At 27.8% G+C, this 18231-nt stretch overlaps 1 protein-coding gene and 1 long non-coding RNA gene across 2 annotated transcripts in view; one reads left to right on the top strand and one right to left on the bottom strand.

The window, feature by feature from the left end:
- LOC119600923 (acetylcholinesterase) overlaps positions 1–17560 on the top strand; it is a 163306-nt gene extending 145746 nt beyond the window's left edge. Inside the window, exon 10 of the mRNA XM_037951512.1 lies at positions 16004–17560. Coding sequence (XP_037807440.1) covers positions 16004–16077 — 74 coding nt within the window. The 3' untranslated portion in view covers positions 16078–17560. The remainder of the gene's footprint in view (positions 1–16003) is intronic.
- LOC119600926 overlaps positions 1–18231 on the bottom strand; it is a 169702-nt gene that overhangs the window by 62514 nt on the left and 88957 nt on the right. The window lies entirely within an intron of this gene.

Below are 18231 nucleotides of genomic sequence, written 5' to 3'. Positions count from 1 at the left end.
TACCCTTTTTGTATATTAACGGTTCAATACAACTAACTTTAATAGGCTATCATTACAAAACAGGCAGGATTACAAAAAGTAATTCACTACATATTGACCATGTATTACAATTACTTGTAATGTGTAATTGAGAAATAACTAATTACAATTATTTGTAATTGTAATTGATGTTTTGCCAATTACAATTACTTGTAATGTGTAATTGACTAATAACCAATTACAATTACTTGTAATTGAAGTTTTGCCAATTACAATTACTTGTAATTGCAGTTGAAGTTTCCAATTAAAATTACTTGTAATTGTAATCTAGGCATTACTAATTACAAAATTACATGTAATTATAAGAAACAAAATTTACAATTACAAGTAATTGTAACTGGAAATTCTTAAATTACAATTAAAAGTCATTGTAATTGGATAAACTTGAATTACAAGTATGTAATTGTAATTGGTGAATCTTCAATTACAAGTACTTCATATGTAATTGAAAATGTATTGGACCATGATTTTTCTAATTGCTTGTAAGCAATTGTTTTAAGTAATACCAATTGTATATTCAGAATTTCGGCTATAATATGCCTTGATATGATCTTGGGAATAATGATTAAATAAAGCAAATTAATTGCTTTACAATTACTTGCAATTGTAATTGAAATTTACCAATTACAATTACTTGTAATTGTATTGAAATTTACTAGTTACAAATACTTGAAAAATTAACAGTTACAAGTAATTGGAAATTCTTGAATTACAAGTAATTGTAATTATCAATTAGTTATACCCTACACCACCAAATAGGAGAGAGTATTTACATGCTGATGTTTATAACTCAGAAAAAGTACTCATCTTAAAGTATACAAAACGAATTACTTTCTAAGTCTATTAAAACACGACCGTCCGTCCGTCTGTCCGGTTGGCCGGCTGGCTCTCCATGTAAATTTTAAAGATATTTTAATGAAATTTGGATTATAACTGTGTTTGGACTGAGGGACGATGACTATAGAAAATGTTTGAAATTAGTTCATTATTTCAGTTAGCTCCCATACACCCGTAACTTTTCAGATTCTAGATGATGAAACAAGTATTTCTTAACAGAGATATAACGCAAGATAATCTACAATGGGCTCTTTATGGCTTCTAAGTAATTTAGACTGTAATTCAAATGCATTGTGCCATGAGATTAACAATTAAAATTATTTGAAAAACATTTTCAAACTTATCTCAGCTCCAAAATTTGATACCAATAAAACTTCAAACCCTTTTTCTTTTAAATTAATAACAATTCTTTTTCAACGTCTTTACTAATTTTAACCTCATTTTAAATTTGCTATAATTTATGATTTGATAATAATAGAAAAATATAAAAAATATAGTTAAGTGTAAATAAATTAAGAAAGATTTAGCATTAAACTTAGAAAAAAAGAAACAAAAATTAAACAAAACTTATAATTTTCTTAAAAATGTTTCTTTGAAAAAGTCTTCAGTTAAATTTTTTAGCTAAAAAAAAACAAATACAAAAAATATTTTTTTTTTTTAATTTATGTTTTAGTTAATTTATATCAGCTACGACATCTGATAATAAAGAAAACACAACATGAAAAAAACAAAAAATTAAATGTAAAATTGAGAAAAAAATTACACAAAATAAATAGTAAAAGAAAATAAATTTCCCTGAAAAAAAAAAAACATATAAAACACAACTTTAAATATTAAAACAAAAAAAACAACAATAACAATAAAGCACCGCATAAATTAAGATAATTAAAATAAAATGGATTACTACAAAAGAAACAAAAATTCAAACTCACAATAATAAAAAACCAAAAACAAATTGCATTTGAAAAAAAAAATACAAAATAATTAAAAGAAAAATTATATTTAAATTAAATTTAAAAATTAATATAATAATGGTTTTGATGTATAAATATCAAATACATATCAATTTATGGCCTACTATTTTGTTTTAAATGAAAAAAAAATTACAAAAAAAATCTTAAATAAAAAACGAACTTGTATTAGAATGTTTTTTAATGTACTGCACAAAATTGTCTAACAATGCACACTACACACTATACACACTCACACACATTTCTATACAAAAAGATTTGTTAAAAGAAAAATTAAGAAAAAAAAAAGAACAATAATGTTAAATAAACATTTTCTACCAAAAAAAAAAAAAAAAGAAAAGAACATTTCTAGTATTAAAGTTAAACTCTGGGTTTTTTATTAACCTAGAGTTTAATCGTTTTGTTTGACCCGACCTTTAAGGAGTATTTAAGACAGTTTTGTATAAGATTTTCTTTTTTTCAAACTGTCTTAATTGTATTGTGTATGATACTTTAACAATGCTGATTTTTTATATAAAAATTTGTTGTAAAAGTAATTTATTTAAACGCAATATTTTTAAAAAAAATTTTTTTCCATAAATAATTTTGTTTTTTTAATTACGAAACTATTTTTTGAACAAAGTTATTGTTTTTTTTGAGGATTTTCAAACAACCCATTAATAACTAGATAATGACTTTCAATTGTAACCACTTATCCATTAACATACATTTCAATGACTACTACTTATCGTCCTGCTTACATACATGTAGTCTAATAACTTCTTATTAATAATGTGTTATATAAATACTTTCTAAGTCATTAGTCATCTCCTTCGTGAAGCTATTGAAGCTGTATAAGGTTTTTCATACGATTAACATTGACTACTAATTACTTGTAAGCGATTGTGGTAAGTGATACCGATTGTATTTTCAGAATTTCGAGTCTTAGAAAGTTTAATAAAATGAAGTGAAACAAAGCCATACGTTTTAGCGTTTAGCAATTCGACAAGGAGTCAATGACTCTAATTCATATATATTGTCTTGATTAGTAGTTTAGTTGGTAATGTAGAGCGACAATCGGCACTTTAGTATCTTCAAGTGAACTGTGAACATATTATATTATACACTTAAATGTTGATAACCATGCCATAGTCCAATGGAATCGTTCAATTATTTCAACTTGTCCCCATATAACGGCTCTCTCCGAATAGGATTTTGGAGCTTAATAATCATGTTAAACATACAAAAATTGGTACAACTAAATTTTAGATAAACCAATTTTCGTAATCAACGGTTCAATACAACGAACTTTATCATTATAAAATATCGACAAAAGATAATTGTCTTATCGCTTATAAGCGGTCTATGTCAATTAGTTGCATCCTACACCACCATAGTGGAGAGTGTATTATACGTGCTGACATCAGGTGAAAACACCCTATTGATGTTATGAGGCATGCCATGTCTCTACAAACATTCTCATCATCTTAAGACTAACTCCAGTGCATTGCAGAACCTTTTAAAGTCGCCCAACCACATTACAGAGATGGCTTCTGTTGATTCGGCAACAGCACCTAGGGGACGTAATTAGTAGTCCGAAACACGGATCTATATTTAATTAGCCAGACTTAATTAAGTGGCCACAAGGACTTGAGCATGTTTATAGTAAATTCCAACACACTTCCGTCTGTCCTCAATTTTCAAGATATTTTGAAGTAATTTGGACCATGGATATTTTCAGACCAAAGGACGATGGGTTGAAATCAGTCCATTTTTTCACCTGCCTTTTCGGATTCTAGATAATGTTAATTTAGGAGCTCAATAATCATATTATATATACAAAAATTGGTATATATAACAGATAACCAATTTTTGTAATCAACGGGCCTTATTAGACCCTTTCCCCCCATCAAAGTCCGCTTCATAATTGAATTTCTAACACTAGTATAAAGTCAAAACTAAATTTTATTTAAACATAAATCGCTCCACCAATCGGCCTATATTTGATCAAAGCCTCCATTTAAAGCCATTTTCAGAAAATCAGTATTTCATCAATAAATTGCTTATGAATATTGTAAAAACACTCATAACTGGTATAGAGAATAATAAGGTCGGCCATGCCTACCTATGTATACTTTCTTGCATTCTTATTGGATTTAATGATCAAAATACCCTACACCACTTTAGTGGGAAGGGTATATTGGGTTTAAGCTGATGTTTGTAACATACAAAAATATCCTAAAAATCGTCCTATACCCACCTTTAAGTATACCAATCGGCTTAGAATCGTTTTCTGAGTCGATTTAGCTATGCCCGTCCGTCCGGCTGGCTGGCTGTCCATGTAAAACTTGTGCGCAAGGTACAGGTCGCAATTTTCAAGATAATTGGATGAAATTTGACACTCTTTCAGAAAATTAGTTTTTCATCCATAAATTGCTTAAATGTATCGGAACAATGAATTATTATGAAAAATAAATGACATTTAATATTCATAACTGGTGTAGGGTATCATATGGTCGGTCACGCCCGACTATACTCTCTTACTTGTGTTTATTATATTTTTTGTTTTTGCTTTCAATATGGATTCTCAATATTAAGCCTTAAGTTACATAAATTTAAATCTACCAAATTTTTATATAAAAAATTTTGCAAAATAACATTAAAAAAACACACACTTGTTAGATTAAACAAACAAAGAAAAAATAATTATTATAAATAGAAAAAATGTGACAACAATTACAAAAAAAAAAAAACATACTATGAAATATTGTGCAATGAAATCAATAAATATGTGTTCTTAATTAGTAAAATCTATTATTATTTATTTGAAAAAAAAAAAAAAATATTTTATTTTGTTTTTAATTTATACAACAAAATTAGGGATCTGTTAAGTAGTACGAGTATTTGAATAAAAGCTAAAAAAACATAAATAAATAAAAATATTATTAAAAACCAAACATTTTTGTAGTGACATTTTTTGTGTTAAATATATAAAAAAACAACAAATAAACATTTTTTATGCAAAATAAAATAAAAGATTTCAAAAAAAAAAAAAAAATAAAAGTATTAAAAAAAAATAATTATAAATTATACATGAATAACAAAATAATAAAACAAAAATAAAAATTATTAATAAAACTAAGTACTGACAAGTTAAAAATCTACACACTCTCCCTCTACTTTATAAAAAAAAAACAAATATTTTCTCTATATTTCTCAAATAGCTTAACAAAATTAACTTTCTTCCTCAAAGCTAATAGCAACTCTCTTCTACTCTCCAGCTGCTAGAATATTTTATTTACATATATATTTTTAAACATCTTTATTAAGTTTTACAAATCTTTTATTTTGTCTATCAGGACCCTAATTTTCCTTTAATTACTTTAAACTATTTTTTTTCGTTAAAAATTAATTTAAAAAAAAATATTATTAAAAAATTAAATAAATATTAAAAATATATACATAAATAGAAATTATATTAATTATTTTATATTTATATAAATATATGGCTTTAGTGTTCAGCATATCCTTGTTTTTTAGTTAAATAATTATTAAACAAATATATATTATATAAAAAATAAATTTAATTAGCAAAAAGAAAAAAAAAAAAACAAAAAAATCCGAAGAGAAAAATAAACTTTGAAAATAACTTTATTATAATTATAAAAACATTAAAGATTAATAAAAAAGAACAAAAAAAAAAAAATGGAATTCATAATGCAAAAAATATATTACAAAAAACACTTTTAAAATGTGTTTAGCAAAACCAAAAAACCATTAAAAAAATATATTAAAATTTATATTATAAAAAACAAAAAAAATTGTAGGGATCATTTTATTGAAACATAAAACAAAAAAAAAAAAAAAAACAAACAACAAAAATATTATATTAATAAAGTTATTATGAAATAAAAGAAAAATATTAACTCTACTAAATCTTAAAAAAAAAGAAATGAATACAAAAAAACATGATACAAAGAATTCAAATTCAAACTATTATAATTATTATAATAAATAAAACAAACAATTATATATCAGAGATAACTAAATATGATAAATCAACTAAAAAAAACAAATAATAAAAATTCATATAATAAAATATACTGTAAAAAAAAAAATAATTTGTTTTATTTATTTCTAAATGGAATTTATGGATTTAGATCAACTAATATTCATATTGATAGTAGTGTTAACAAGTACAAATCGTGAGGACTCTAGCTGTTATAGTTTTACAGATATACGAATTCGGTAATTATTTTTAATAGGTGTGCCACGCCACGCCTACTCAAAGTTGACACAAACACTTAAGGGTATTTATGTCAAGTGCTTCAAGTGAACACCTGCCGTGTTGGCCTATTTCACATTAGTCTTTTTCAACCACTGAGTGAGCTTTTGTAACGACTTAATACCGCCCCATTGTGCTTCTTACACGAAGGGTATTAATGTCAAGTGCTTTACGTGAATACCTGCCGGGTTGGCCTATTTCACGCTGGTCTTTTTCAACCACTGGCTGAGCTGTTGTAATGACTTTCAACCGCCCCATTGTGCTTCTTACATGCAGGTGACAATTTACGTATATTGAATTTCCGGTCCATTATACGTGCACTTTGCTCGAGTACTCGAGCAATCTAATCTTTTGCCATAGTTGGGGAATGACAAGTGGAATGAGTCAAGCTCAATCTGATCCCAACCTAACATCAGGGGAAAACACCCTATTGATGTCATGTCCCTACAAATATTCTCATCATCTTAAGACTAATTTCAGTGCATTCCAGAACCTTTAAAAGTCACCCAACCATACTACTGAGATGGCTTCTGTTGATTCGCAACAGCACCTAGGGGACGTAATTGGTAGTCCGAAACACGGATCTATTACTTACTATGATAAGTTGAGCATGTTTAGAGTAAACTCCAACACACTCAACCATAAAGGAAAATCGGCGATAATTAAAGATTTAGGTATTACATGCTCCACAACGTCTCAATCAATTTCACCAACATTATAACCACCACTCCTTCTGTCATTCCGACATCTACACAGATACAACTCTGGATCCCTCTCGTCCATCAGATACAAGTATCAGAATGTTACATCTCACTCCATCACATACCCTATCTTTGCATTATCAGCTCAATTCCAACATTTTATTAAAAACAGCCTTGTCCTGTGCGGTGGGAGCGGTACAAATCAGAAACAGAAACTTATCATGAACATTTATATTTAACCGTGTATCAAACTTTTAATCAAGCACCAAGCCACTACGTGGATCCCGAAAGAACCACAACCAACTGACCAGCCAGAACAAGTCCTGCAGGCAACTGATTATGTGATGCTCTGGTTCGACCCCATGCCAAATCATTCCAAGGAAAGGCCGAGGATACATTTGACATCAGCAGTTTATAGTCTCAGCAGACTAGAGGTACACCAAGATGAGGGTCTTTCATTAAGGATACTTGCCCCAGGGGGGGAGGGAGTGTGAAGGGTATATTTCTAAATTCCACAATATAATTTTCCGACCATATAAATATTCCGTCTGTCTATTCAATTTTCTGAAGACCCCAGATATCTTCGGGATCCAAATCTTCAATAATTCTGTCAGACATGCTATCGAGAAGTTTCCTATTTATCAAATCAGCAAAATTCATAAATTATTGCAGGATTTGGCAAAAAAGTAACAACAACATTGCTTATTATAAAAATACGTATGTTTGGATGTGTGTTGGTTTCATTGCTTTGTGTATTTTTGTTTCGTTTGGTGTTGTTGTTCAAATATGCTGATGTTTGTAACAATCAAAATAGATCGACTCACAATGTCTGTCTGAATCGATTAAGACATGTCCTTCTGTCTGTCCGTCTGGCTGGCTATCCATTTAAGCCTTGATCAAATTTTGAACATACATGTTTTAGACCCAAGGACGAAACCTATTGAAAATGGTTGAAATCGGTAACTTATTTCACTTTGCGACAAATATACTCATATCTCTTCAGAAAGCGACACAACTAAGTGTTATATAAGCGTAAATAACAATGCCGATTTTTGTGATGATCGACCCTCAACTGACCCTAGCACATATACAAACTCCACTTTAGAAAATGCCTTATATGTCCATAATTATCATAATTACTATTACGATGAAATTCTGCATAACCAACCCTTATATAAAAATAAAATACTCCTCAAAATTTTATGAGGCCCAAATTTGATCGCAACTCTCAAATTATTCAACATAACCAACTCTTATATAAAAATAAAATACTCCTCAAAATTTTATGTGGGCCAAATTTGATCGCAACTTTAGAAATTTAGTTTTTCATCATTAATTTGGGCTATTTTAATTGATTCAGTAATTCAGATTCAGTAATTGTAGGCCGATCTTTATACGTTAAAGAGCATATATCAATACCACTTTGGTATAAATATTTGCAATAATTTTTTTTTTAAATTCTCTCCATTTTAGTGGATTAAAATATTAAAAGGTACACTAAGACCATTATCAACCACAAACTCTAAACGCTTTATTTTGTGGTTACATAAAAATTCTTTTCTATAATAAAAATGTGGTTAATTTAAGTTTTATTTCATGAATTAAAGATAGTTAAAGTTATTAAAATTGTACTAAAAAACACATGAAATACTTTATAAATTTTAATTTCTTATTCATACACATTTAACAATTTGGAATGTTTGTTTAATAAAGTTTTATTTGCCACCATTTATAAAGGCCATAATTTCTTATTATGCTAATTAAAACAGGCTGCAGCCAACCTTTCTTTCATTACCATTTATGGAGCATAATGTAACCATAAACACATTTATTTACCAACTATGCTTACCTTGTGGTCGAATAAAGAAAAAAAAATATAAATTTTAAATAAATTTATTCCACATGCAAGTAAATGTGGTTTTGTGAATGTCTTTAGAGAAAAATACTAGGAAACTCTTTAATATATTATAGAAATTTATTTGCCCAATAATTAAGGCTGATAAACTGACACTGTTTATGTCAGCATTATGAAAGTTAAAATATTTCGGAGAAAAGCAAGGGATTAATGAAATAAAAAGGATACTTAAGCGTTTGAATGAAATCCCTTATTATTTTTGAGGAATTTTGCAATTATTTATTTATTGTAAGTTTTAAACAATTTTCAATTAATCGTTTTCACAAGTACATACATATGTATGTATATGTATAAAACAATATGCATAACTACCTAGCAGTTCGGTCGCACGGTCCTGAACCTACTCCTTGCCACCGACTGCCCAGGTGAGTAGCTCTTTATACCCTACACCACTTTAGTAGGGAGCGTATAATGGGTTTGTGCTGATGTTTGTAACACACAATAATATTGGTCCTATGCCCACCTTAAAGTATACCAATCGGCTTAGAATCATTTTCTGATATGTTAAGATCGGTCGATTATTTCACCTAACCTCCATACAACTGAACCCCCGAATAGGGCTTGTAAGCCTTGTAATCAAACTACAGCAATTTTGAAGATAATTAAATGAAATTTGGCACATGATTTTCTATGGTACCGGAGACGAAGAAAGTGGTTAACATCGGTTCATTATTTCACCTAGCCCCTATATAACTGAACCCTCCGAATAGGGCTCTTAAGTTCATAATTATATCTAATATACTCGTATCTCGAAAAAAAGCTGCAAAACCAAGTTCTAGGCTTGCTGACCCTCATGAATTTTATAAATATAGGGCTTTGTATAGGGGATATGGTTACCCCTATACAAAGACCTCTTCAAAATTTAACTTAAATGTCTACAATTTTATTTAACAATAAATGGCTTAAGTATATCTCAGGCAAGGTACAATTCAACTTAAATGCTTTATTAGAAAAACTAAATAACATTTTATTATTGTAACATAATATATGGTCGGCCTCGCCCGACTATAATTTCTTACTAGTTTAATATGTGCTTGTCCTACGAAGAAGTCAATAGTCACCTCATAGATTACGAAAAGATAGATAAAAAGCTTAAATTTGTTTTTTAAGTGTCCACTCTCTTACTTACAAAGGGTACACTAAAGTGACGATTATCTTCATCCTCGTTTACAAAGAGTACATCCGTGACGAAAGACGAATTAGAGCCAACCAGGGAGTTAGACTTTTTTCGGATGCATTGACTGTTTGTCGAACTGCTGGCTATTAACAGACATTTGTATTTATGTATAAAATGTGCATTAATGTTTCTATTTTATTATCGACATCAATATGCATATTTATACATAAATGAGTAAAAATGAGTACTTACATGAATAATATAATTTATTTATAATATACAAAAGTAACGTTATATACATAAGTACATACATATTTATAAACGGAATACTATACCTGATTAGATATACTTTAGATATAAGCACATTAGTTAATAGTCCATTAATATGATGACATATTTGTATATGATGAGATTCAACTATCCAGGTATTAATTTATGTCGCATAGTGCAATCTTATAAAACGTTTTTATAGTTCGAACCTTCCCCAGTACGTTTTTACCCCGTTATATGTATATCCGCACCATTACACATACATATATAATGTCCTTGTGCACCAAATAAATTTTTCTGACCCAAAGTCGGATATTTGCGTGTGTGGAGGGAAGGACTGATTTTCTTCAAATTTTTACATTGACTCCTGTATGACTGGAAGGAACTAAATGCAACTTTTTGTTTTGAAATTTTAGGTGGATGACGTACCAAATAATCTTACAAAATAAGTTTTAAAAGTCATATGAGAAATTTAAACAGCTAGAATCCAGAAATTAAGAATGACATTTACGTAAATATATACATATTTTTGGGGGGAAAAATTAATATTGGGCGTGGCACCTTCCATATATTCTAAATTTATAGGTAACTATAAAAGATAGATTCACCAAATTTTGTACGAGTAACCTTAGTATAAATATTAATATTTAGGAAAAGGGCCGTATGAGCAAAACTAGGCGTGGCACCTGAACTGATACTAAAACTTGTACATATAGGGAACTAGAACAGCTGGATACCTAAAATTTTGAACAATCATCTTTGACATAATTAGAATCATTTAGATAAACGATTGGTGAACTAGCAATAGTGGGCGTGGCACCTCCCCTTAATGTAAATATTGAAATTAGAAAATTTTATTATTTGTGGAGAATTTTTTACGAAATTAATAACTGCGAAAAATTTTTAATGAATAAAATTTTTGTGTTACATTTTTAATATTTTTTTTTTACTGTAGATAAAGTGGGGTTTGTGCTGATGTTTGTAACTAATAATATAATAATATTGGTCCTATACCCACCTTAAAGTATACCAATCGGCTTAGAATCATTTTTTGAATCGATTTGGCTATGTCCGTCCGGCTGTCTGTCCGTCCGTCCATGAAAACTTTATAATCAAACTACAGGTCGCAGTTTTGAAGATAATTCAATGAAATTTGATACATGATCTTCTATTGTCCCAGGGACACTCTGAAAATGGTTAAGATCGGTCTATTATTTCACCTAGCCCCCATACAACTGAACCCCCGAATAGGGCTTGTAAACCTTGCAATCAAACTATTTTGAAGATAATTCAATGAAATTTTGCATATGATGATCTTCTATTATACCAGAGACGAAGCCTATTGAAAATGGTTAACATCGGTCCATTCTTTCACCTACAACTGAACCCTCCGAATAGGACTTTTTTTTAACAATTTTCGATAAAATTATATTTTTTGATAAATTTATTTTTTGTGCTACATTTTTCGATAGTTTCTTATTTATTAAATATTTTGTTATTATATGATATTTACGATAATTTTTATATTTATGCGAAATTTGCGATCGTTTTCATTTAATGGGAAAATTTTGATAATTTTTCGATATATTAAAAAAAAAAACTATGTTTGGGATATTTCGATAAATTTTTTATTTCAATTATTTCTTACAAGCAGAAAATTTTCGATTATTTGTATATTTCTGTATGTGATATTTTCGACTAATTTTCTCTTAAGAGCAAATTCTTGATAATTCTTCTTATTTATGACATACTTTCGATATAATTTCTATTTAAGGAAATTTTTGGTAATTTTTTATTTAACAGCTTTAATATAAAGCTCTGCAAATCCTCAGTGCTTGTGAGAAAACTGTGACAATTGAGGAAAACGTTTTCTATGAAATATCCATTTTATATTTCCAATAATACAAATATGAATACATTACATACACATATGGTTAAAAGCTTTAGTTTCCGGGTTTTGTTATTGTAAGCGCCAGTCCAGACCAGGCACTTAAACAAAATAGTAGTCGAAATAACAATAATGATAATAATTCAAAGAGTTAAATGCAGTAGCAATAGTTGTGTGACTGTCTGACAGTCTGTTTGTTTAATATACGTGTTTCTTCTTGCTGCTGCTCTGCCTGCTGCTTTACTTGTCATGTAAGGTTCATTTTATATGTAAATTTAAGTGTAAATTAATATTGTAATTTGTGTATGCAAATAAGTCTACATATACACATCATGTATCTACATATTACGATGATTCGAACTACATGTATGTAAATTTGCACAATGAAAAACATCATAAATAACATGACTGGGATGCGCTGATGATGCTGATGATGAGCCTCAAATCGCTATATGAGTTGTTTAGATACGTTAACATGAACTATTATTATTACATCGTTTTGCATTAGATATTGTCTATTGCAAAACTCTACAAAATATTTATTAAATTTACTATTTAAATATGTGTTTATTTTGTATTTCTTGTTTAATAAATTAGAATGTATTGTGGCATTTAACATTGTGTCGTTTTGCTTCTTTGAAGTCTGTCTATTTTGTTTGCAAAAGTTGTAAATTGTTTATGTTGTTCTCTAGCTACTTTTTTTTATTTCTTTTCAATATTAATTTCGTTTATAATTCATTCATTTATCAAGTATTGTTTTGCGTTCTTAGATTTTAAATACTTATGACTTCTATGCACTTACAAATGTTTACATTTAATGAACGTTTTAAAACAGATCTTGTAAATCCCTAATGGCACTTTTCGAAAAAAAAATTATTTATAGGAAATTTTTATTTCCCATTAAAAGACTGCAGCTGTTTAAGATAAAAGTTAAAGGTGTTTATATTTAAATACTTATGCACAACTAATTATATGGACTTTCTTTAATAAAACAACATATTTATTTTTTTGTTAGGGTTAGAACACGACTCACTTTTGCCGCTTGCAAAACATTCTTCTTAATAATTAATTGAATTTAATTATAAGACACGTTTTCTTAATTTCTCAAATAATAATTTGAGTTTATTATGATGAAAGATAATAATGATCATGTTAATCTTGTTTGTGTATTAATCTCGTATGTGTAGATAGATTGCACCATTAAATGCACAAGATCGCGCGCGCGAGCCATAACGAATTCGCACCCTTTGGAATAATTATATTGAATATTCTATTCATATAGTATAATGTAATAAATGTTTGATTGCTTTTACTTATCAAGACATCATCATCAAATGTTAGTGTTTAAATTCTAATAGTTTTTGTATTGTAATTTTTGTTATAAACTTAAGTATTCATTTGAATTATAATCGATTAAAAGTGATGATTGATTTTAATCGACATAGATGTTGAAATTAAATTGGAAAGTAAATATTAAATTAATATTAATTGACCTTTTGTAATGTCAAGTATTTAAATGCCAACATCCGTATAAGGGTTTTTAATTACGATTTATGCACATGATTTTAAGTTTGACAGGTGGTATTTATTTGTTAATTTTATGATTTGTTAAAAGGAGTGCCAGGTATTTAATTTAAATATTAATTAAGCTTATGTTTTTGAAAATTTAAAATTTTTAAGGGACATTTTGGAATTGTTTTAATACATTTTAACCGAAAGTTTTGATAAATGTTCCATTTTTCCTACATTTTCTATTATAGGAAATATACTCATTGTGTTTCAGACCCAATTTTCAATGAAATTCGCTTTAAAAGGAAATTTTTATGAGAAATTATGTTTATATACTCAGAGTATTTTCTAGATATTGTATTCTATATATTTATATAGAAAATTTTCCATAAATTTTGTTTTTATACAAATTTAAATTTCGTTGTCATAGAAAAATTTCAAGTAATTCCGTCTTCAAAGGAAATTTACTACAATTCCGTTTCAGTTCCATTTTTTCTAGAAAATTCGTTCAATTTTTATAGAAAATTTTCCATTAATTTTGTTATTATAGGACAATTTCGATAAATATCGTTTTTATAGAAAATTTTCCAGAAATTTCGATTGTAAAGGAAATTTTTAATAAATTTCGATATTTCAGGAAATTTACAATAAATTCCGTTTTTAAAGAAAATTTTTGGATAAATTCCTTTCTTATGGACATTTTCCATAAATTCCTTTTTTATAGAGAATTTTCATTAAGTTCCATAAATATCGATATTAAATGAAATTTTCGATTAATTCCGTCTTTAAAGGAAATTAACAATAATTCCGTTTTTATATAATATTTTCCATAAATTTCGTTGTTAAGAAAAATTTCAATAAATTTCGTTTTTATAGGAAATTTTAGATACATTTCAATATTTAAGGAAATTTTCCATTAATTTCGATATTATAAGAAATTTTAGATAAATTTCGTTTTTATAGGAAATGTTCAATAAATTTACAAATTAAAGAAATTTTCGATACATTTCGATATTATAGTTAATTTCCTATAAATTCTGTTTTTAACAAAATTTTTATATAAATTCCGTTTTTATAGGAAATTTTCCATAAATTTCGATTCTTTAGTAAATCTATATTTTTTGTGGAAAATATTCAATAAATTTCGTTTTTAATACAAATTTTCGATTCCATTTTTATAGGAAATTTTCGATAAAATCCGTTTATATACGAAATTTTCGATAAATTCCGTTTTTATAGAAATTTTTCGATAAATGCCGTTTTTATAGGAAATTTTCTATAAATTTCGTTTCTTAAGATAATTTTTGATAAAATTCCTTATTATAGAAAATTTCCGTTAAATTTCGTTATAATCCGAAATTTTTGATAAATTTTATTCTCATAGGAAAATGTTAAATTCTTTTTTATCGAAAATCTTCGATACAATTCGTTTTCATAGAAAAATTTCGACAAGTAACGATTTTATAGGAAATTTTCGTTAAATTAAATTTTTAAATTTAAATTTTTCGATAAATTCTGTTTTTATAGAAAAATTTCTTTTAATTTCATTTTTATTGCAAATTATCGATAAATTCTGTTTTCATAAGAAATTTTCTAAAAAAATAATAAAAAATTATGGAAAAACATTCTTTTAATATGAAATGTTTGATGAATTTAATAAATTTAATTTCTAAAAGAAAGTTTGAATAAATTTTTATACTCTACACCACTATAGTGGGGAGGGTATTATGCGTTTGTGTTGATGTTTTTAACACCCAAAAATATTGATTCTACACCCACCTTAAATTATACCAATCGGCTCAGAATTGCTTTCTGAGTCGATTTAGCTTTGTCCGTCTATCCGTCTGTGTGTCCATGTAAACTTTCATCAAGATAATTTGATGCAATTTGACACATACTCTTCTTATGACCTAAAAACGAAGCCTATTGAAAATGGCTAAAATCGGTCCATTATTTCGTATAGCCGCCATACAACCGTACCCCCCGAATAGGTCTTTTGAGCTCATAATATGTTAAATGTTTTTGTATCAATTCAAAAATCGGCAAAACTTAGTTTTATATAAGTCTTAATGATACTCCTGATGATCGGACCTCATTTGACACTACCCCCCATACAAAGTCCCCTTCAGCAAATGACATGATGGTCAAAATTCACTTATAAACACTAGAATCACGATGATATTCTGCATAAATAATTAATGTAGACGTAAATCCCTCTACCAAAATTTATAAAGATAGGACCATATTAGCCCCCTGCCTCCATATAACCCCTCATTTAGAAAATCTCTTTTTTTTTGTCTACAAATTGCTAAAATATTTTTGAATTAAGGTAAAAATGAAATGAAATACTTTATTATTAAAAAAATAATCAACATTTTTAACAAAATCACTGGTGTAGGGTGTCATATAGTCAAATATGTGCCATTAGAATACTTGTTTTTATTATATGAAAGAGTCTCTTATATTTTCATCGTATTTTTTTCCTTTTTCAGCTTTCCTGACTAACCTTTCCGAAGTAGGCGAATATCTTTTTATTCATCTTAAAACCTGGTTAACAAGTGGTTAAACTGCAGTATAGCAATCATAAACTACATAATAAACGCACTTTTCCTTATAAAAACTAAAAAAGAAGTTAACAACAGATAAACAAAGTATACCTGCTTCTAAAAACTTAAAGTACCTTTAACATTTAAAAGATAAACTTTCAATTAATAAATATTATTAAAAAATAAACTATAAATACCATAACTGTATGTTCTGCACACAAAAAAAGTTGTACTTTTAAAAAAAATTACATAGCTTTACTAAAACTAACAGAAAGAAAACACAAATGAAAGGAATGGAATTGAAATGCCTATGGTAACTTATGGATAAATTGGCTAAAAAAAACAAGAATTGTTAAATTATTAAAAGAGAAATAATATTGCATGATGACAGGTAATTGAGACAAAATGTAAATAAATCTTCATATGTATATATTTATATGTATGTATTAATGTATTCGTGTTCCTCCAAGCGCGTATTTCAATTCTATTTATTCAATACGACTAAAAAGTATTACTGAAAGGGGAGATTGTATAAAATAATACTAGTACGATATGCAAATTGAATTGCAAGCAAATTAAATATATATATTTTTTTATAAGTTATGAAAACAAACAAGGAACAAATAAAACTGTAGGATTGTGTATTGTTAAAATAAAGGACCATCATTTATCATATGAAAGTAAAGTAAGGATTATTGTTTTGTATTTACTGTCTGAAATTTATGTAGAATACACACATGTCTATATAAACTGACTGATTGTTTAATGTCTTTATTACTAAGATACTTTAAGAGATTTCAAATATTTGATGTAATTACAGCAACGCGTGTTTAAAACAAAGATTTAGTGGAAGTTACATATTACCAAATACTTTTAAAGTTATTGTTTTATGTTATTCATTATTTAAATAGTTTTGAAATTAAGAGAACTATACTTTTTATTTGTATTGTAAAATTTAGATAATATACAGTCAACGACAAAAACTATTTTCCTTCAGTGCGTGTAGAAAAACAGTTGCCAGCGAGCGATCGTATAAATTGTAAACTGCAAAACTCAAAATCAAGTACCTACTTATCTTATTATGTGTAAATCATTATAAGATAACTTAAAAGTCATGAAGATGGTATGTAGAAGTCACTGAAAAGTAAGTGGTTGTATAAGCACAACTCATTACGAGGGATTAATCAATATTTTTAAGTTTGTCGTTGACTATATACATATTTTCGTATGTTCGTTAACATATCTACACCTGAATATAAGTAAAAATAACTACATACTATGTATAAAATCTATATATATACCCTACACCACTATAGTGTGGAGGATATTATGCGTTTATGCTGATGTTTGTAATACCTAAAAATATTGGTCCGACATCCACTTTAAATTATAGCAATCGGCTCAGAATTACTCTCTGAGTCGATTTAGCTATGTCCGTCTGTCTGTCTGTCTGTCTGTCTGTCCGTCCGTCTGTGTGTCCATGTAAACCCTGTGCGCACTCTACAGGTCGCAAGATACAGGATCAAGATAATTTTATGAAATTTGGCACATACTCTTCTTTTGACCTAAGAACGAACCCTATTAAAAATGGTTAAAATCGGACCATTATTTCGTATAGCTCCCATACAACCGTACCCCCCGAATAGGGCTTTTGAGCTCATAAATATGTTAAATGTTCTTGTATCACTTCAAAAATCGACAAAACTTAGTTTTATATAAGTCTTAATGAGACTGCTGATTTTCGTTATAATCGGGCCTCATTTGACCCTATCTCCCATAAAAATTCCCCTTCAGAAAATGACTTGATGGTCAAAATTCACTTATAAACACTAATAACACCATGATATTCTGCATAAATAACTGATGTTATACTTCTACCATATTACCCACCTTTTAGGAAATGTCTTTTTCTGAATTAAAGTAATAATTAAATTAAATACCTCATTATTAAAAAAATAATCAAAAATTGTAACATAATCACTGATGTAGGATATCATATGGTCGGCCATGCCCGATTATAAATTCTTTCCTGTTTGTTTATTTGTTTTTATAATGATATTGGAAAAAAATGAACTGGTAGGATAATTTTGTAAAATGTTAAATAGGTACAATCTTTTTGTCTTTATTAATACTGACATTGGACATAAAAAGATTGCAAATGAACTGATGATAAA

This window comes from Lucilia sericata, unplaced genomic scaffold (assembly GCF_015586225.1).
Source record: "Lucilia sericata isolate MDLA Ls3-8-SP2 unplaced genomic scaffold, ASM1558622v1 Contig000128F_arrow, whole genome shotgun sequence".
Taxonomy (NCBI): domain Eukaryota; kingdom Metazoa; phylum Arthropoda; class Insecta; order Diptera; family Calliphoridae; genus Lucilia; species Lucilia sericata.
This window is presented reverse-complemented; position numbering and strand designations above follow the sequence as displayed.